At 59.2% G+C, this 20,760-nt stretch overlaps 1 protein-coding gene across 1 annotated transcript in view; it reads right to left on the bottom strand.

The window, feature by feature from the left end:
• Positions 1 to 15,688, bottom strand: part of LOC125927247 (disabled homolog 2-interacting protein-like) — a 31,710-nt gene extending 16,022 nt beyond the window's left edge. Inside the window, 7 exon segments of the mRNA XM_049637418.1 lie at positions 344 to 580; positions 2,809 to 2,953; positions 3,044 to 3,188; positions 6,110 to 6,664; positions 7,484 to 7,582; positions 9,164 to 9,317; positions 14,603 to 15,688. Coding sequence (XP_049493375.1) covers positions 344 to 580; positions 2,809 to 2,953; positions 3,044 to 3,188; positions 6,110 to 6,664; positions 7,484 to 7,582; positions 9,164 to 9,307 — 1,325 coding nt within the window. The 5' untranslated portion in view covers positions 9,308 to 9,317; positions 14,603 to 15,688.
• Between the last annotated feature and the right edge of the window lie 5,072 nt (positions 15,689 to 20,760).

Below are 20,760 nucleotides of genomic sequence, written 5' to 3'. Positions count from 1 at the left end.
TGTTAGTCATTCATCGCAAAACGAGGCTTATGAATGTTAAGTACACGGGATAATCCTTATGATAAAAATGTTAGTTCAAAAAGCAGAAGGAAAAAATATCTCCTTTTCTCACCTTTGAAAATTAAGGAAACATACCCAAATGCCATGTACTTTTTGTAGGGGGAGGATGGGAGGTGGAGATCTGATTTTGAAAGAAGGGGAGGAGAAGAGCTGAGGAGGACAGGGACAGAAGCAGGGCCTGCCGTGTGGCCCCACCCCAGGGCAGACACACCCACGGCCTGTCCCCAGGGCTCCAGCAGATGCCCACGCCTGGACCCTGGCCGTCCGGGCTCACGGCACTCACTTGGCGAAGTTGGCCAGGTTCTGGGTAACCTTGGCGATGAGGGTGAGGGTGCGGGCAGTGCGGTCATCGGGGTACTCCTGCAGCAGGTTGAAGAGTGAGGGCGACATGATGGCAGGGCAGAGGAAGCGCAGAAACAGGGAGGCGCTGATGAGTCGCTCGCTGATGTCAGGCCGGCCACGGCTGCTGCACTCCTGTCGCCATGAGGCAAATACCTCTTTCAGCTCCCGTGGGAAGACACTGGAGGGACAGAGGAAGGTGGGCCAGTCATCGGGCAGGGGGCTAGGGCAGGAGGGTGCAGAGCAGGGACCTGGTGCTGGGTCTGATGGAGCCCTGGATTCCAACGCCTCCACCGTGATGGCGTGTGAGCTACTGAGCACAGGACTGCAGCACGGCAGCGAGGGCAAAGGGAGAGCCTGGCCTAGGGAGCAGGGACACGGAACCCCAGGCAAGGCCGTGGGCTCTCTACAAATGGGCCGAGAGGGGATGGGCGCAGGCACACAGGAGCCAGGTCTCGGTCCCAATGAGATTCGACGGCAATGGCCAGCTCCTGGGCCTGCCCCGGGGCTCCACCCTCTGTCCCAGACACCAGGCACGAGGATCTCGGGGAGAGTGAGGAAAACACGATTGGAACAGACCACTGCCCCTTGGATGCCATCACTGGCTGCTGAGACTCACTCCCTTTGCTTGAATATTATAGGAATCAGACATTTTCAGAAGAGCTCCAAATGATCAAGATGGCAACAGGCTAATCACAGGATGAGAACACAGCTCCCGCTTTCTAGGTGGGAAGGGAAATGGAGGAAGTGACCTCCCCAGGGGGTCCAGTGAAGGTGGGAAGGGTTCCCAGTACCCCACTGGGGGCTCTCTCTGCCAGGCACCCGCAGCCTGCTGCAGTCAGGCCCCACTGGCCAATCTTTACGTGGTTTTCCTATCTTTTCACCCTGACAGACATGCCTCCCACCCTGGGGCAGTCCAGGCCCCAGCACTCTTTGGACTCTATGCCTGGCTCTGCCACGGACTCAGGGTGCTCTGAGCAAGTGCCTGGCCCTCCCTGAACTTCATTCAGTCCCCTCATCCTTACACTGAGAACAAGGTCGGCCCTGCCACATTCATAGGACCATCTCAAGTCTATCAGACGCCTTGATCAACTCCGAAGGCTTTTGCCCAACAAGCCCAGCACCTGCTCAGCAGGCTCTCTGCAGTGAAACAACAAGAACATGCTACAGACAGTGACAGAGGAGCAGAGGAGGACACGACCTTAAGCCCTGACCCTCAAATTGCCTGGCACAGGACTGGGCAGGGGGCAGGTGCTGAGCGATGACATCTATCGATGGCCTTGTCCAGGACAGAAAGATGCCTCCGGGCCTCGGACAGATATCAGAAAGAGGAAATGGAAAATGGCTGTCTATGGATATGTTTCCCTGTGTCCCACGCCCAGTCTGCCCTGGGAACTGGGCGGGTACCGGGTAAAAGCACAGCCCAGCCCAAGGATGGGAAGTATGTTCCCAAAGAGTTCAAGGCTGTGCCTCTACCCCAGGCCAGGGGTCATTTCTGGCCCAGCCCGAGGGGCCAGGATGGACCTAGGTGAGCACCTTGTGCAGCCCAGGGGCAGAGGGACCTGGTAGAAGGACATCCACTCTATGCGCTCTGGCTATTCTCTCTGTCCCCTTCCCAAGGCTGCTGCTAACCTAGCAGGCCTGTCTCTGCCTGTTTTTTGGGAGTAGCAAACCATTCCCGGGCCTTCCTGGGTCCAGCCCTGAGCCGGGGGTATCTGTCTGCCCCCAGGGTGCTCCAGGTACGTGCGGGAAATGGATCTGGACACAGGCACAGTCCCACTCTGATGGGATCAGGGCTGTGACAGCGGGTGCCGGGAGGAATGAGACAACTGCGTCTGATACCATGACGGGCGGTGACAGAGGGAAGCAGGCACAAGGCCTTGAAGCAGGAAGGGAGGGAGTGTGTGGAGGTGAGGTGTGGGGTGAGGGAGACCCTGCCAAAGAAAGGAGTGAGGTACGGTAGGTGCAGGAGGGGGTCACCCCTGTGGACAGCTGAGGGGTCTCACCTGAAGCTGTCCACCTGCCCCACGTGGGTACCTGAGCAGGGCCGTCGGCCTCGCTCCTAGTGCTGCAGCTCCAGCATCAACGACAGTGCCCGGCACATGGAGGGTGCCCGCTAAGAAGCGTGGAAATGCACTGCCGTGTCCTGCATATGTTCTGGGACGCTCCCTTACATGAGCGAGCCCACAAAGGACCAGGACGGGGCCCGGCAGCCCATCAAGACTCCACTGGGCCAGGCAGGGTGTGTCATTGTGCCCTCCCTGCGTAACCTCTGCTCCGTCATTTAGAAGTCGGGGAAGACGGAGCCTAAGGGCCTTGCCGAGCACACGCACACGCACACTAGCACGGCGCCCAGCGTCCTGCATGCAGGAAGGGAGACACAGGGGTGGGGGCCCGGACGGCACTGACCAGTAGGAGTTGATGATCTTGCAGAAGGCTAGCTCGCAGCACATCTTGAGGTTGCCCTGGTGCTCGGGGAGGTCGGCGGCCGAGCACTTGCTCGGGTCCACTTCGCAGTTCTCATCCGACTCGTACAGAGCTTTGATGAACTCACCTGGGGCCAGGAGGGCAGGGAGAGGGAGTGAGGGCCCTGCAGGCACAGCCCATGCCCTGCCCACCTGCCGGCCCCACGCCCCACCCCTACCTAGCGCATCTTGCAGGTACTTCTGGCCCACCAGCTTGAGGTACTCCTCGATGGCCTTGGTGGCCAGCGTGTTCTCCCGGAAGATAAGGTGCTCATTGTCCCCACAGCGGTCCACCTCTGACATCATCAGGTCCGTCAGGAAGTCCTGGGGAGGCGGGAGGTGAGGAGAATGGACATGAGCAGGCCTGCAAGTAGGACCCTAAGATCCCAGACCCGCTCCCCAGCCAGAAGTGCCTCCTTCTCAAGGCTGCTCCACTGCCACGCTGCTGGTGCCCACCCTGGAGGGGCTGCTGGGGGCGCGCACAAGGCAGCCTGTGCAGGGGAGATGCCTATAGTTGGTGAGAGCTGGGTCTAGGAATAGGGAAGGCAGGCCTGGGCAAGAGCACGCAGAGCCATGAGCCAACTGCACCATGGTCAGGTCCGCTGGACTCAAACCCTGTTCAGCCCTGACCAGGCCTGGCCAGGTCTCCCTTCCCATCACCAACAGCGCCGAAGAGGACAGACAGGCCACCCTCCCTCTGTCATACAAGCAGCTGCCACTATCTACCCACCCGTTACTCTGAGGGGGTCTCCCACCCCAGAAGACCTGTTCTATGCAGCCCCACAGTGGGGAGTTGTCCAGATGCCCTAAGGCAGTGCGCCAGGGCCCAGATGGCGAGAACACGGCCCTCAGCTTAGGTGGGAAGGCGGCCCCTCACTGCTATGGGTCCCAGACTTTCTGGAAGGCAGCTGTGAAACTGGTGAGCCTGTGGGTCCTGTACACAGTGTCACGGGAAGACCCTGGGAGGAGCCTGAGCCCACGCACGCCCTCCTGACTGCAGAGATGTGGGCAGTGTGAACCTGCCTCTCTCAGGAGCCCCTGCCTCCTCATGCCCTCAGCCAACCCTGTGACCTGGGGGAGGGAAAGAAGACAGGCAGGGAATCAGAGACCCGGGGTAGGGGGGAGGTGACGAGGCGGCAAGGAGGCCGGTGTGGGCCAGGGTTTCTGGGGCTCTGGAAATTTCTCACTCCATTATGTACAACTTTGGGCCCTCTGAAATTGAAAGTGGACCTTAGACTACAGAATTGAGTTCTAGGTCCAGGAGACCTACTGGCCAATGGAGAAAGGGTGGGGGCTGGGGGAGGGAGTGGCCACTGCCTCTCTGGGAACCACACAGCCTGAGGACCCCCTTCCTGTCCTACAGGCAACCCAGAGAGCCCCTTTCTCTGAACACACAGAGCAGAGGCAAGTACTGCATGGAGCCTGGTGGCTCCACAGGGCTTCTAAACACCTGGGGTGGGTGCCAGGCCCAGGCTGGGATGAGTAGGAGCTCTTTAGAGCTAAAACCCAACGAGGCATGGAACAGGAAAGTGACCTGCCTGAGCCCACCCAGCTATCAGGGCCGGATCTGCCTCTTGTCACATTGAAAGGAGTGGGGATGACGGGGAGAAGGCCTGGGAACCCAAGGACAGGGACTCTGAAAAGCCACAGCCCAGGGAAGCAGAGCCCGGGGAGCGGGCAGGAAGGTGCGGAGATGCCCGCTCACACAAACCTCACCTTGGGACTTCGGGGCCCTTGTCAGACGCTCTGCTTCTCACCAAGAATGTCCCTTTGGTTCCCAAGTGTTCAGATAGAAGGGGCTCATAAGCACATGGCCCTAGCACATGAGTTACTTTCTATGCTTCTGCCTATTGATCCCCCAAGGCCCACTGAGGCGGCTGGAGCCTGGCTTCCAACTCCCTCCACAAAGCACCGTGAGCCCCGAGAACAAAGGTCACTGCAGATGGAAGTCGGCTTTCCAGGCTAGCCCAGCCCTTGGGGGACAAGTACCGAAGGAATAGACACAGCAGCAGAAGAGGTCTCCCTTGCTCCCTCTCTGGGGGCCAGGGACTCCCTCAGTTCACTCAGTTTCCCAGCAACCCCCAACACTGACCAGGAAATTAAGGACAGTATAGCCAGAGCCGGTCCAACCTATCAGGTCTGCAGCTGGGGGTGGGTAGAAGACAATGAGGCCTCCCTCCCCTTATGGAAAGCACAGTCAGGAAGTCCCTTTCCTTGAAGGACAGCATGAGTCCAACAGGCAGGGGGGCTCTGGAGGCCTGAAGAGGGCCACAGACTTCTGGGAACAGATAAGAGGATAAGGGGCCCTAATGGAGTCATGTGCCTGGGTCCTCAGCCTGTGTCTCCCCTGTCCTGAGACTGAGAGGGCTCAGGACCCTGACACACAGTGGTCCCTCGTCTCCATCACAGGCTAGTTGGTCCTCAAACCACACCATGTCCAGAGGGCAGAGGCCCAGTTCCTTCTTTCTTGTCTTAAATGTAGGTAAGAGATTCATCTTTTATTCTCCTAGGACACAGGCCAGCATGCAAGGCCTTCTGCAATGTCCAGTCCTTCTCCACTGCATCCCCTTAAGGCAACTCCCACCAGGAGGGGACGGGGGGAGCCTTCCTGAAGGAGCCTGTCTCCAGAACTAGGTGGGAGGGACTGAAGCATGGCCTGGAAGATAAAAAGAGGTGGGCAGAAGCCCTCCAGGAGGGCTTGCCCAGATGGCTACGGGACAATCCCTGTTCTGGAGGCCATGGGACCAGGGATGGCTGTCACGATAGCTGGCTGGTTGCTGCGTGGAGGCAATACACTGCGCTCTGTGTGTGAGTCTGTGTGTCTGACGTGTGAGGGCTGCGACAGGTGGTCACTTGTGGGGATGTCAACTGAACTCTGTCTCACTGGACGTGTGTCTGGGAGAGGCTGGCTCCCCTCAAGCCTTAGACGCCAGCCCTTGGGTGCAGCGGGAAGGTTCCTAAAACCCACTTCCTCACTGTAAGCCACAACCCCACCCATCGGCTCCATATGTGTGTCAGCGATCAGCTCCAACCACGAGGAGGAACAAGAACCCCCCCCCCCCCCGCCCGGCAACTCTATGACACAACTCTTGGGTTTAGGGAGCCCACCTGGCTGCGACGGGTGCTTCTGTTAGAGCTGAAATCACGGACTCGGACACGGGGGGCAGCAGATAACCTAGTGCGCATCCCAGGCCTCTGCATGGGGCCACACAGCGTGGGGGACCCACCTGCTCCCACACACGCACCTTCACCTTGCCCGTGCTCTGCAGGATGTGCACCAGGGCTGATGCCATCTCCTCCTTGGTCTTGGCGCTGAGGATGGGCTCGAGGGCTGCACAGAGCCCCAGGTAGTGGTTGGTGATGTGCTCGGCAAACTCCTTGTACATCTCCATGGGCAGGATGGTGACGGTCTGGTAGCGAGCCTTAATGCGGATCATGGGCCCGGGGCCCTTGCCGCCCTTGGGGTTGGGCGTCACCACCGGGTACCACTTCTCCACGAACTGCCGCCCAGCCACCGAGGCGGCAGGCAGGCTCACCAGGCCCAGGTAACTGTTGCGCTCCTTCTTCTTCTTCTTGTCAGTCTCCCGGTACAGGTGGACGGTGACGGTGCGCAGAGGGGGCAGGTTGTGGAACTCAAAGTGCTCGCCCCAGAAGACATTGTCCGTCTTGAGCTTGCCCGTGGTGCGGGCGTAGAGCACGTCGTCCAGGCACAGCTCACACAGATACTTCTTCTTGGCCGGCAGGTCCTTGGCCTCGATCACCCACAGCTTTAGGATGTGCTCCACACGCCGGCTGTTGTCCTGCACGTGCACAAAGGGGCCTCGGTCACCGGGGGCCAGGGAGAGCGTTCAGACGCAGGAGGGGCCCAAGCCCGACACAGGACAGGGGTGAGGCAGGGACCGCTCAGAGCCTGGCGGACAAGGAGCTGGATCCCTGCTCTGTCTCGTACGAGCCCACTGACCTTAGGCACATGACTTAACCCAAGCCTTGGTTCCCTTTCCTGTGAAACAGGAATGAAACAGAGTAACAGATCGAGTAAGAGGTTCGCACAATGCCTGGCACATAGCAGGTGACTGTGCCATTCACCAGCTCTTCTGGAGTTTGCTGGTCTGTAACGTCACTTAGGAGGTGACCACTGCTAAGGCCCCTTCCGTAGTGAGGTCATGGTGACCAGGGCTCAGCCCAGCCCCAAAGGCAGCCACAGAAGCAGATGATTATAGGAGGGGATCCAGGGACCTGACGGGGGCGGCTTGGGGGCACACCTGCCTAGGTCAGTGGTGCTCCCCTGAAGGGGACAGATGTCTAAGCTGGAACTGGATGCGTAGGGAATCAGCCTGGGGAAAGGGGGACATCCAGGCAGCAGAATGCCAGCACTCAAGTCCCCAACAGCCCAATGCTCAGTTCTCTGGCCCAGCCTCTTTAGCATGTGGCTCAAGTCAGTCTGGCCAACTGGAGCTCCTCCCTCAGAGCCCGGCACCTACTGCTCACCTGGGCGCTGCCTCCACCCCCCATCACAGCCCACATCGGAGATCCCTGCCTCTCCCCTCCTGTCAGCGTCTAGGTCCACTCTGGGTCCAGCCTCAGTCCACCCTACTTGGGGACTGGGGACACAGGCTTACCTTGTTGGGGTGTACCGCTCGCCGAAGGTTCTCCATCCACTTATCCCGCTCGGCTGCCGATCGGCAGGAGAAACACTTGCTTCCTGATGACGTGGTCACCTGTGAGAGACAGGCAGGACCGTGTCACAGGGGAAGGGAACACAGTAAGGCTGGTATACGACGGAAGACCTCTGGGCCCTGGGCGGGTGGACTATGGCCACCAGGTCTGAGCCACAGCCACAGGGCAGCTCACCCAATGACCACGTTTGCAGGTGACCCAAGGTCCCAGAGCAAGTCAACAGCAGGACAGCGGAGCCCTGCGTCAGTCGGTGCCTGGTCCCCACTCCCCACCCCTGCCTCAGCGTCCCCGTCCACAGGAGAGCATCCTTCTGGCTCCAACCTCACTCTCCCAGAGATGGGGAGAGAAGGTGTGGGCCCCCTGTCCGGGTCAGAGGGCAATGCTCAACTCGGACCTCCCCCCACTACAGGTAAAGCCACAGGCACCGAGGAGACAGATACAAAGGATCACCTCAGTCCTTAGCGGCTACTTCTGACAGTTCTCTTTAGCCAAGTGGCTAAACTTGGTCACAGAAACTTAACATTTGGGGGACAACACTGGAGAAATAAAAATTGCACTGTCTAGATGTGCTGGGCCCTGGGGTCCTACTGTCTGAAACCCTTACCCTCCTCCCCAGATTCCTGCTCCTCCTTCAGTCCCATCCAGGTCGGGGGGCCCGACCCAAACTGCTCCCACTCTGTTCCTGCTGTTCCCTGCTGTCCCGGCTTTGTGGGGGAAACCAGACTCCTCACCCAGCTGTTCAGGCACCCCCTGCTGTGGACAAGCGGGCAGGCACCATCTTCAGCCTGTCCCAGGCAAAGAAGTCAGAGCCCGGCCGGTCCAGGCGTCTTGAGCCAGAAACGGCACCCAGAGGCCCAGAGCTCGGGGCAGGTGCGCCAGGCAGCACTCCGCCTCTTCCCCGGGGCCAGGGGGGCCCCGGAGGTTGTCCCTGAGTAGCTGATTTCCATCACCAGGCGAATTCATTCCTCTACCAGAGAGCTCCCCTAATTATGCAAGACAGTTGGGGGTGGGAAGCTTCCCAGAAACAGAGGTGGGAAGAGAATATGAATAATTGGAGAAGCAATTAGGAACTCCCAGGAACACCTGCAACATTAGCTACCATGGTCTTGGTTTGGCCTCAGGCTTTTGTGTGGCTGCTGACATCGTCCTGCCCACTCTGGGCCTCAGATTCCCCATCTACGGTGAGGGGGCCCTGCACAGGTTGGGTGGCTGTCCCCCTGCTCTCAAACTTGGGTCACAGAAAGCTAGGGCAGGAAAGGTTCTGGCTCTCATTATGCAGAAGGGGAGACAGGCCCAAAAAAGGGGTACTCTCTCCTACCCCACATTGTACTTGAGGGGTTTCTAAGGAGGAGTGAGCAGGCTCTGGGGGCTTAAGCAATTCTATACAGGCCTTCACTCCCTTCACCCACTGGGGCCTCATGCCGTTGCACATGGGAGACAGTGCCGGGCCGTGTACAAAGAGCCCACGGAGCGGGAACAGAGCCCCCCATTTCCCAGCTCCACCCGGTCTCTTAGGAGCCAAAAGCGCTGGGTAGATTCCAGCCTGGCCCCAAAGAGCCTGGCCTTCACCGAGGCCACAGAGCGACACCAGCGCCCCACCTTGCTCCTGCAGTGGGACCCACCTCGAAGCAGTAGTCCTGGCCCAGGATGCTGCTGTGCACCGGCTTGATGACCACCTCCTCCTCCATGCTGAGGTCCAGCGCCTCTACCGCGCTGCTGGGGCTGAGCAGGGACTCGTGGGAGCGAGACTCCTTCAGCCTGGGCATCAGATGGGACCTGGGGGTGGGCGGTTCTTGTGTCAGGCCCAGCCTGCTGCTCCCCTCCCTTCCCCCTTCCCCGGGAGGCCCGCCCAGACTTCCCAGCTGGAGGCAGTCACTCCTCCCGGGAAGGGGGGACTACAGCGCTGGAGTCACAGACACCCGCCAGGCCCTCTTGCCCACGGCGGGACTCCGGGAGAGTGGCTCAGCCTAAGGGAGCAGATGCCGGAGGATCAGGCCACCACTCAGGAGCCGAATGTCAGCACCGAGTGCTGGGGTAGGGTCCTGGCCTTGGAGACCCACGGGACCCACGCGACCTTCTCTACCTCCTCTCCTCGGCCCTGGTCTCCCTCCAAGACCAAAGTAGTCACCCATTTGTCTAGAAAGTCACTGTCAACAAAGCTCTTTCTCACACATCATCCCACTCCCCCCACCAGTCCCACTCAGGGCAGGAGAGCCACGGGGACATCCGCTGCTCCCACCTTACAGAGGAGGACCTGGGGCTCAAACGGGAAAGAATACCACAGTCTCCGCACAGTACCTGAGACACTGAGACTCAGACAGGGTCCATGTCCCGGAGCTTGGGGGCCCAGGCCAGGCTCAGTGGGCTCGACACAGGCACAAAGAGCAGAGATAGTTGACATCATCTGGTGCCCAGGAGGAGCCCAGACTAGGACGGACTCTGACAGACCCGGCCTTGGACCTGGGCCCACTGCTCACTTGCTGTTCCCCTCTCTGAGCCTGTTTCCTCAGTACATCACATGGGAGGTACCTCAGATGGCACCCGCACCAGGGCTTGGTAGAGTCCTTCCGAGAGGCGAATGTCCCTTCCAGAGCCAACGGCACACGGCAGTGTCCCACCAAAGCCCCCTCCCACAGCTGTGGCCTGAGGGCCAGCAGGCTTTCTAAGCCCTTCCTGGCATGGAAGCCGGGCAGGTCTTGCCCCTACCCCTGTCCACAGCGCAAACCCCTGGGGGGCTTGGCCCACCCAGACCTCCTTCCCCCAGCACCCTCTGCCTCTCAGCTCCTGGCCTCCAACGGCTCCAAGCTCAAGCCATCATTCTCTCCCTGTCTCACCAAAGACCCTACCTCAGGCCAGGAAGGTCAGGCAGAATCACCAAACACTTCCTGCGGAGCACAAACCCGGTAGCCCGTATCTCCGTGACCACTGGAGGTAAGCCACTGGGGTAAGCCCCGCTATGTGGGGGCTCAGGAATTCAGAGATGAGCTGGACGGATCCTGCCCAGAGGCCCCCACAGGCTGCGAGAGGCCACCGTCCACACCCCAGACTCGAGGTGCCCATGGCAACAGACCTCTCTAAGACGGAGTTCTGTGCTAGGCACTGCAGAGGAGTCAGAGCCAGAACTGGGACCCCAGCCCACAGGGACCCCACAGCCTGACCCAAGAGGCCCAGTCAGCCCCGCCCACCCCCCTGTGCCTAGAACGAAGCTGGCACAGGGCAAGGCTCAGGTCCCTCAAGCTGAACTGACGCATTCAGGTAGGACTCCTGAGAGCTTGAGGGGGGTGGCCGGACCAGAGGGAAGCTGTGAGGCAGGCTGAGGTCAGGTTAGAGCCCAGCCAAACCCTCACTCACGTGTGGAACTCGGTGAGGCCCGAGCCTTTCGGCACGCCAGCGACACCACCTCCGCTCCTCCAGCTCTCTCTCTCTGGAGGCAGCCCTCACAAACCTGCACTGTGGCCACCACCCCACTCAGTTCTGGGTGCTAACAGAGCTCCCCCGGCCCTGCTCCAGTGGCCTATTCACCCCCATCATAGCACTGACCTAGGCGGGGGGCGGGCTTGTAGTCCCCTCAGCTGCAAGACTCTACCTTGGGCCACCCCCCACGCGAGGCAAACTCCAGGCCTCCCTCCCAGGATAGGGCTTCATACCTCAGTGCAAGAGATGCCCTGCCCCAGGTGCTGGAATAGCCACCCTGCCTAGGAAGGGCTGGGAACCACAGCACCCTAGGCTTGCTGTCCAGGGCTTAAAACCCAGCTGGCAGGGTGGGACCGAGCTGTTTTCCGGCCCAGCCTGGAAATCCCTGCCAGGTAAGGATGCTGGGAAGGCAGAGTAGGGACCCAGGATGTACAGAGGGAGGAGCTGGTGTCCTAGGGGGCTAGGGCCCCCTCTCGCCTGAACAAGGTGGCTGGGGAGAGGAAAGGGAGGCATGGTTCAGTAGACTGGCTCTGCCCAGGGAGAGCCAACGAGGCTCTGGGTTTACAGCCCAGGAACCCAGCAGGCCCAGCCCAGACCCCAAGCAGCCAGATCCTGGAGCCTACGGCTGCACAGCCCTCCTCTTTCTTCCCTACCACCCGGTTCCATAATCACACCCCAGCGGGCCCAGGCCTCCCTGGGAAGGTTCCTGGCTGAACAGAGGGCTGTGGGGAAACTCACAGTAAAGGCATCCTGACTGTAGCTGGGCAGCTGTGACCCTCCCAACCTCCTGTGGGCTTCTCCAGGCTGGGGGACCCAGAACAGAGGCCGAACCCCTTGCACCCGAGTTGACTGGGAGGGGGAGTGGGGGCAGCTACTCCAAGGTCTGGCAGGCTATTTCTGCACCGTCTAGAGGGCCAAGCTCTAACTGCTGGCCTGTGGGATGGGGGCAGGGCCAGTGGGCCTGTGCTCCCTGATTCCCATGCAGACACGTATCCTTCCCGCTCGGCCTGGAGCCCGCCCGTTCCTCCTCTCTTCCCCACAAGGCTCCTGGCGAGAGAGAAAGGGGCACATGAGGTCCAGAGGGAGTTGTTCTTCTGTGACCCTGGTGGGTAAAATGTCCTGGCAGAGGTGAGTGTGCCCCTGGTGGTGGCTATAAGATGACCGGGTTTCGGGAAGGGAGAGTGGTCACTTGGTCACTTCCTCAACCCAAGAGGATCACCAAACGGCCTAAGAACCACCTCCTCCAGGAAACCAGCCTTGACCCAGGCCCACAGGACCCCCAAATACCCCCACACCAGCCCACCCCACCAATTACTCAAAGCAGGCCTTTACCACACCATTCCTTTGCCTCATGTCAGCACTGGTAGGCCAGCATCTTGCTTACCTACAGCCTCTGCCTTCCCAGGCTGGGCAAAAGGTTCAATAAGGCAAGGAGGGAGGGTGGAGGGTACCGCAGACTTCCCAGGCCCTAAGGGGGCAGCAAGTAGGCACGGACTCCCTACCCAGGAAGCTCAGGAAAAGGAGGTGATCAGGTGCTGGCCGCTGCCTCGCTCCCACTCTACTCCCAGGAGAGAAGGGCTCCACCCACAGGCACTTGCTTTTTCACTCTGCACAGGGCGCTCAGCTGCTCACTTTGGCGTCCTTTTTACCAGGAATATTCATCTACTCATTTCCCAGAAAGGTAAGGGGTTCAGGAAGCAGCAGTTACCTGATGTGTCCAAAGCCCCTGCTAGGACGGGGCCCTGGTTGCTCTGGGAGCCCTGCCCACGGCTGCCTCATGTGGTGTGGGGGGTCCGGGGCCTGATGCCATTGTACACAGGGTCTCTGTGTCCCCCAACCCCTGCATCAGGTCCCTTCCTGTCACTCCCACTGCATGGCCTCCTCCTGTGGTCCCTGGAGACCAGAACCACCACACCAAGCAGGGCCAAAGGCCTTCCCACGTCTGCAGCCCAGGAGCGAGCTCATTCTCACAACAACCCTGCCGGGCACGCCACATGTCTACACTGGGCTCCATGCACCCGGCCCTCCTCACCAGGGCAGAGCTGGCACCCCTGGGCTGTGCCCACAGGAAACATCACACATATCCCTTTGATGAACCCTCACAAGGCCAAGAGACAGATACTGAGTTCACCCCTACTTTACATGGGAGAAATGAGCCTGCTCGAGAGGGCAGCCCCTCTCCACACCTCACCCCCCTGGGGCCACTTCTTTATCCGGAAGAGGAGGGTGTTATTTCAAACAGAAATCAATAGTAATGAACATGCACTTAAAAGGTGCCGTAAAGAGGATTTTTCAGGGAGACCCATCTCTCGGGCCCTGGAGTCCAGAAGATGCGGTTTCTGGTCAGGACTGCATGGGATTCAATGCCAGCCCCGCTGGCCAGGGCCCACCTGCCTGTTCCACCTCACCCTGGGCTGCTCTTCTCGACTCCCACAGGCAGGCCTCCAGGCATAGGCTGTCCCCTCATCCTAGCCGACCTTCAACTCTTGGCATCAGTGCACCCTCCTCCACGAAGCCTTTCCGGACTCCTCAGAGACAGCAACCTTGTACGTGGTCCCAGAGCCTGAAAGTCATCAGGCTATGCTGGGAAGGTCTCTCGTGACCCTCTTTCTGCCTGGCAGGGGGCTCCTAGTAGATAGGGCGGGGTCTGGCTCAGCACCAAGGCTCAGGGCCCTCGAGTTCCCAGACCAAAGTCCCAGTATCCCAGCAGCCAAGGTCAGCTAAGCTCCGGGAAGGAGGAGGAGTCAGCTAGGATAAGGACAATCCTCCCCGGTGACAAAGATGAACCCAGCTTTGGTCATCAGGGCAGCTGCCTGCTCACCCAGTACCTCTGAGAAATGCCCCTGCTCTGGCTTTGTCCAGGTATGGGGGGCTCCCTCCACGTCTCCCAAGGCCAGGGGTCACTGCACCCTCCATGGCTGCACCCCCCTCCCCACTGTCCCATCCCTCCGAGACATCCCTGAGTCCTAGACACAACTGATTCTCTAGACTCTAAACAGACCCAGGGGATTAGAAGCCCTGGATCCCCTCCCCAACCAAGGCCAGTTGCTCGGGCCTTTACCTCCATCGCATGGAATCCTCATACTTCCTGGCAAGGGGATGGTGCCATGGTTCCCAGACCATCGATGAGACAGCCAAGGACACAGGGTAGGGAGACCTGCCCTGGACTCCTCTGCTCCAGAGAGCTATCTCGGCCAGGGCCCGGGAGGCAGTGCGGGAGGGCCTCCCCACTGGCCGCCTCCACCTAGACCACAGCGGCAGCCTTCCGCCGGACAGGCCCCTCTGCCGTGCCCTCACAGCCCAAAGAGAATCAAGCCACAGTGCTCCAAGCTGGTGTTGAGCCCTCCCTGAGACGCCCCTCACACCACACCCAGACAAGTGACCTAGACTCTCCTCCCCAACTGGTCCCTGCCTTGCCCTGAACCCCTTCCCCCTCAGGGCCTTCGCCAGTACAGTTTCCAGAAGCCCCTACCACCTCTCCCTGCACCCCTCTGCCTGACGAAATCCTTGTTTCTCGGCTGTCAAAGCCCAGCCCGCATTCGGCCACCACCACCGTGCCACTCCGGTCTCCCGAGGCAGACAAGGGCTCACACCCAGGCCACGTGGCTGAGCCCCGTGCCACACCACTTGCCCACGTGTCTCCTCACCTAGCTGTCAGGACAACCACCAGGACTGAGGTACCGCACCCCAGAAGGACAGGGTGGGTGAGACTCGAGTGAGCCAAGTGAGACTCGAGCCCCGTCCGGCAGAGTCTAAGGCTGGCTCCATCGGTGCCCCCATCCCTTCTCTGTCACCCCCAGGCTGCCGAGCAGCCAAAGGCCACGGGCAGCCGACCTGCTCACCATGACCCACTCATTCCAGGTCCGGGAGGAAGAGACAGGGGGGCTGGCGAGGGTGGGGCAGCCCCTGCCCAGGAAACGGGCGAGGGAGCCCCTGCTAGAGATACAGCCAGGCCCCACAGCAGCTCATTGTGAGGGCTGGGGAGCAGGAACAAGAGGACATTGTCCCAGCTCCTGGGCCACTGCCTTATCTGATAGCCTTCCAGCCAGCCCACGAGCTGTTTTTCAACTCCAGCCTTTTTTTCTCTTCAAAGGTTACTGACACAGAAGTTTAGCAAATTCCCCATTATTTCAAGGAGGGAGGAGACCCACAAACAAAAACTTGCGATAATTAAAAAGCCCTATCTGACACAGGGAGGACGTTCTCAGCTACTATGGGGGGGGGGGGGGGGGGGGGGCGCGGGGAGCTGAGAGGTTGTATAGCCTGGAAAATGAGAGGCTCAGAATCTCCTTCCAAATCTCAAAAGGGCAGAGAGAGCTGCCCTGCATGCCCCCACCGGAGGGCAAAGCCGGGCCCAGGAGAAGCCAATCGTAGCTCAGGCAGAGCTGACCCCAAATGGGTCAAGCTGGTTTGGTTTTGGAGGAGTGAGCACCCTGTCTGTGGGAGTGTGCAAGCAGGAGCTGGGAGCCCCTTTAGACATGCTGCGGAGGGGATGCCTGCGCTGCTAGACGGCTGCTGGGTAACAGGCCAGGTGCACAGGTAGGCAGTGGAGTAAGCCCCAGGGCAGACACACATATACCCTCCCCACCCACAGCTGGGAACAGGGAGGAGAGCAGGAGGGCCTGGTGTCACCAGTGCCCAGCCATTCCTCAAAAACCACTCAGCCTTGATCGTTTGTAAGTCATTCAACTCTCCAGGCCTCGGTTTCCCCATCTGTAAGTGGGGAGAGTGACATACATTCCTTACAGGACTGTTGTAAGGATCAAGTAGGAGTGCAGGGGAGGGGCCCCCCGGGGGGGGCTCAATGGGTTAAGTGTCCGACTTCTGTTCAGGTCATGATCTTGCGGTTCATGGGTTCGAGCCCCACACTGGGCCCTGTGCTGATAGCTCAGAGCCTGGAGCCTGCTTGGGATTCTGTGTCTCCCTCTCTCTCTGCCCATCCCCCACTCACTCTGTCTGTCTGTCTGTCTGTCTGTCTCTCTCTCTCAAAAATAAACCTTAAAAAAAAAAAAAAGATAGTGCAGGGGAGAGGCTCCAGAAAGCAGGGGTAAATAAATGCCAGCCGCTCATGACAGTTCCAGTCCTTCTGTCTGCTCTACACACTTGCCTCAGTAGGAACAGGGGGGCAGCTGTGAGCAAGGCCAAAGCTTCCGGGGTGGGTGACGCTGCTGACATTTGGGGTGATAAGGACCCCTCAGGTCATTCTCTGTTCCTTTCCTCTGACCACTCAAGTCCCTCGTTTTCTCCATGCCTCAAGTCTTCCCCATCTGCAAAATGGGGACAAATTACATCTCCCCAAATGCTCTGGGATGCCTCAAAAAAAAAAAAAAAAAAAAAAAAAAAAAGCTCTTAATTTCCTGAAAGAAAGGAAAGGGTGGTCAGTATACCCTGCTGAGGGGGCCACTTTAGCCCCTTTGCCCGTGACTCCTGAGCACAGCATTCCCCGACCCAATGTCCCACTCATGCTTGTGTGGTCCCCTGCCACTGCCCACGGCCACAACCAGGCCTGGAGGGGGTAAAAGTCCTGGCCAAGGTTGGTCTCAATGGAGGAGGTGCCCACCTGGGGGCTGGCAGGACCTGTGGACTCTGGAGTCATGTCAGAACATGACAGGAGGTCCAAGGAGCTGTGCTGGAAGCCTCTGCCCACAGCGGAAGGAGCCCGGTGCTGGAGCACAGTCAGGGGGGAGGACACCGCGTCCCGGGACACAAACAGGGCCGCACCCCACCGGGAACATCCAGCAGAGCTCTCTCTCCCCAGGCCCAGCCTTGCCCCTCCGGCCTGGGAACTCACTGCTGAGAAGGCCAGTGCTCACTCTGGCCCAGCTGGGGCCCCAGGGGAGGGGAGAAGAATGCAGCTGCCTGGTGGCTCCCATGGCCCAGGGGAGACAGAGCCTGTCCTTAAAAGGCAGGCAGGCAGGCAGGCTGCCTGCCCTGCCTGGGAAGCCTTCCTGGGATGACAGAGCCTGGAGGCATGGCCCCTCTCGGCCCAGCATTCTGTCAGTCCAAGGCAAGGGGGGGCAGTCCTAGCAGTCACTAGATCTGGTGTGACCCTATCTGAGGACTACACTGAGCCCTGGGCTGGCCGGTGCCTGGTCTCCAGCCTTCACCCTACCCCTGCAGCCCGTGCCTCCCCTCATACTGCAGGGCTGAGCTGGCAAAGGAGGGTCCACACCCTGACTACCAGGACAGGAGGATGGGACGGCTCATCACATGCTATGGCTACGGTGCAGCCCGAGGCCTGGCTCCCAGGAAGTGCCCCAGACATGCCGATTTAATGATCGACACTGTGGCCACGTGCACTTAACAACCACTTAAGCACCTACTATGTGCCCAGCTGTGTGACAAGTATTCCTGCCAAGACGATGGCCTTCTCCCAACATGGCCCCGCACAAAAAGCAGACGGGGGGAGCCGGCACTCAAATAGGTCCTCAGAGCCCCAGCTCATGGAGTGACCTTTCCCATGCATACCCCGGTAAATCCAAGGACTTGATGAAGGAAGCTTTAAGACATCAGAGGCAACAGGCTAGGGATGTGGAGTGGCTTGGGCGGGTCACAGGGTCCAGAAGTGAGAGCTGGGATCCTAACGGCCACATCGCCCTCAGCTGGACAGTCCTGGTACCTACGTGATGCTGGGCCAGGCCCTCACTGAGAGGGAGACAGGAGGGCGGGGAACCTGGCCTGGGGGGCCTGGGCTCCTGTCCGCCCTTAACCTGCCTGTGACCTTGGGCCCCCCTTTCCCTTAAACCCACAGACTTGCTGCACAGCTCTGAACAAGCTCCCTCCTCTCTAGGCTACAGTTCCTCACCTGCTTCCAAGAGCGCCACAAAAGCCCGACACGTCAACTCTCGAAGAACATAAGGGACCGGATACTAAATACTACAACTCCTCCCACTGCCACCACAGCCACAGTACCTTCAGAGTGATACCTCACTGCTGCCTGCAGGTGACTTGGGGTCACGGTGCTTGGGAAGAGACCAGGGACGTGAGGAGTACTGGTTCTGGTCCCCTCGGTGTCCTGGCCACCCCCCACCCCCGCCATTTCCGGTGTGGTTCTGCAGCCCTAACGGAGTTTTCAAAAAGCATTCGGGAACACATTTACCTCCGCACATCTTACTTTCTTTTGGGGGGGGCTGGGGGGGCAAGGGGCATGCAGAGTGTGAAGAAACAAAAAACTTTCCATCTAATCCCCCAAGTCATCCTGCAGCCTGAATAATTTTGGGTTTTTAATCAATAGCTGTCAGACTTGTCAAATTACTTTGGGGACCGCAAAGCAGTTTTTAAACATTCATAAACCTCAGTAGAACAGCGAAGTGCCCTGAATTTTAAAAGAAGAGAATCTGAGCAACTCTCATTGAATAGGATGAGATCTGGGCCAATCGAAAGTGAGTTGAGGCCCAAGCGCCCCTCCTGTTCCTGCTCCTGGTCCCCAGGAGAAACAGCCTAGAGCCTAGCCAGGGTGCTCAGAAAGATCGAGGGTGACACCCTCAAACCCTCGGCCTCCCTCATCCTCCCCCAGTAAAGCCCCCACTCCCAGCCCCAGAAGCACAGCACCCAAAGCTCTGACCCGGGCCTCAGGCGCTGACATGGCAGGCCCCAGAGGACCTGGACTGTACCCCGCGGCACGCAGGTTGGCCCTGTGCTCGAATGCCCTTCCCACCTTCTCCACTTAGACGACTCTTGAGAATGGTTCAAGGCCCTGGCAGAGGTGTTCCTTCCCCGCGAGCTGAGTCTGTGCCTGTCTCCTTCTCACACATGTGAACACACCCATCCACCCCCTTGGTCCCGCAGATCACACAACTGAGTATGGGACTGGTTTCTGACTGGTTCCCCAACAACGCCCCCCTCCTGCCCCCCGCCCCAAGCAGCAACCATAAATACCTCCAACAGCTGCCTCCGGCCTTGGGGACTCATGACCCAAGCGGGTAAAGATGATGAAATTAAAAACAAATGAGCTGAAAACCAAGGACTTCCATCCCACGGAAGCCACTTCCCCTCTGGCTTATCTAATTCCTCTCAGCTCTCTACCTTCAGGAAGCCCTCCTAGGTTCAGCTGGCCCCTCCAAGGAATGTGAGGGAGGGGGCTGGGGGCGGGGCACAGGCAGCATCTTCTCCCCTCTCATCCCCTCCCCCTACTACCCAAGCGCCATGCCATGTGGCCTTCTGTTCTGTGCAGGTTGTCAGATTAGGGTGACAAGGCGATGTGGGGACTGTCCTTCCCCCATTCCTGGGCACCAAGCTTCCTGCCTCAACCTAGGACCTGCCATTTGTCACCACAGCCCCAGCTCCTGGCACCATGCTGGTTGATGACCAGTCTAATGTAGTGAGGTCTCCTTCCTTACAAAGCTCCGTGACTTAGGTCTCCGTTTTTTCATCTGTAAAATGGGGATGACACCACCTCTGACATGCAGTGAGCCCTATGACCAGCCCTGGTTCTACCCTTCCCTGGGCACTCTGCCCCTTCCTGCCCCTGCTTATGCCCCCACTGCTGGTTTGAGTTAATCCAGCGGCCCAGTATATAGCTACTGAGTGCCTCCAGTATGCCAACACTGAGCCCGGGGACCTTGGGACGCCGGATCCCTCTTCCTCCCAAAGCCTGCTATCTGGGTGTCCCAGCGGGTGGGACACCAGAGCTCTGCTTCCCAGACTGTAACTGGCAGAAAACAGCCAGGATCATTCAACAGCAGCAACACAGCAGGAGAGGGCGGCTGCCAGCCACAGGCTCTCAGGCCACCAACAAAGGCAGGAACTCAAGATGTCAAAGACTGGGGTGTAGCTGCTGAGTTCCTCCTGCTCCTAGCGACCACGCATCAGAGCCACCTGTGGCGCTACAATGCCTGCCTCACCTGCGACACCCCACACCTGGGAAGGGCAGGAGGCAGCCAAAGGGTCTCCTAAATGTGGGCTTCTGATGCTCACGCAAGTGCAGCCACCTCAAGACTTTGCAGGGCTTCCAAGGCCAGACAACATGCCAGACGCTGAGAGCCCACCATCTTTTCCCACCCGCACTGGCTGACTCTAGGATAAACTAGCCCAATATGTCACTTGCCACTTGGTGCACAGGATTGCAACCGGTAACGCCATATACTTTATTTTTTCACGTAGGCTTCCACCCAACGTGGAGCCCAACGCACGGCTTGAATTCACAGCCCTGAGGTCAAGACCTGAGCTGAGCTCAAGAGTCGGACACCTAACCAACGGAGCCACCCAGGCACCTCTGTCGCACGCTTTTAAATACAGCTTCCCAGGTACCTCTCAACCCAGCAGCACTGGGCTGTCCACTGATGCTTGGAATGCTCCCAGCAGCCAAGTTCTCTGTACCCATCAATCCTGGCTCAAAGACCACCACCTCCAGGACACATGCCCCCGCAAAACCGACAACTCCCTCCAGGGTTTGCCTCATGCACACCACCCACCCCCTCACACACTGGGAAGTGGAGGCTCGGAGGGGTCCAGCAGCTTGCCCCAGGTCACAGTTCACAGCCACCAGGGCAGGGCTGGAGGCCTGGCAATTTGGGCTCTAGCTCCAAACTATCTTCACTGCTTGTCAAAGCCTCAGGCTTTCACCAAAACTACAGAAATCGTATGAGCACATGCAGCAACTTTCAAGGAACTTACAGAAACCCTGGGTCACCAGAACTATACACTGAGCCCTGCCTTTGTCACCTCCCGTGCGACCCTAGGTAGATTGTTTCCCCCATCTGGCAAATGGTGAGAAGGACACCTTGCTGGAAGGAGTCCCATCCACCACCGGCCTCCCGGTTGTGACAGCAAAGGTGGCTGGGACCAAGGGACGCAGAGACTTGTA

Source organism: Panthera uncia, chromosome D4 (genome assembly GCF_023721935.1).
Source record: "Panthera uncia isolate 11264 chromosome D4, Puncia_PCG_1.0, whole genome shotgun sequence".
Classification (NCBI taxonomy): Eukaryota; Metazoa; Chordata; class Mammalia; order Carnivora; family Felidae; genus Panthera; species Panthera uncia.
Note: the sequence above shows the minus strand (reverse complement) of the source record. Positions and strands in the feature narration are given on the sequence as shown.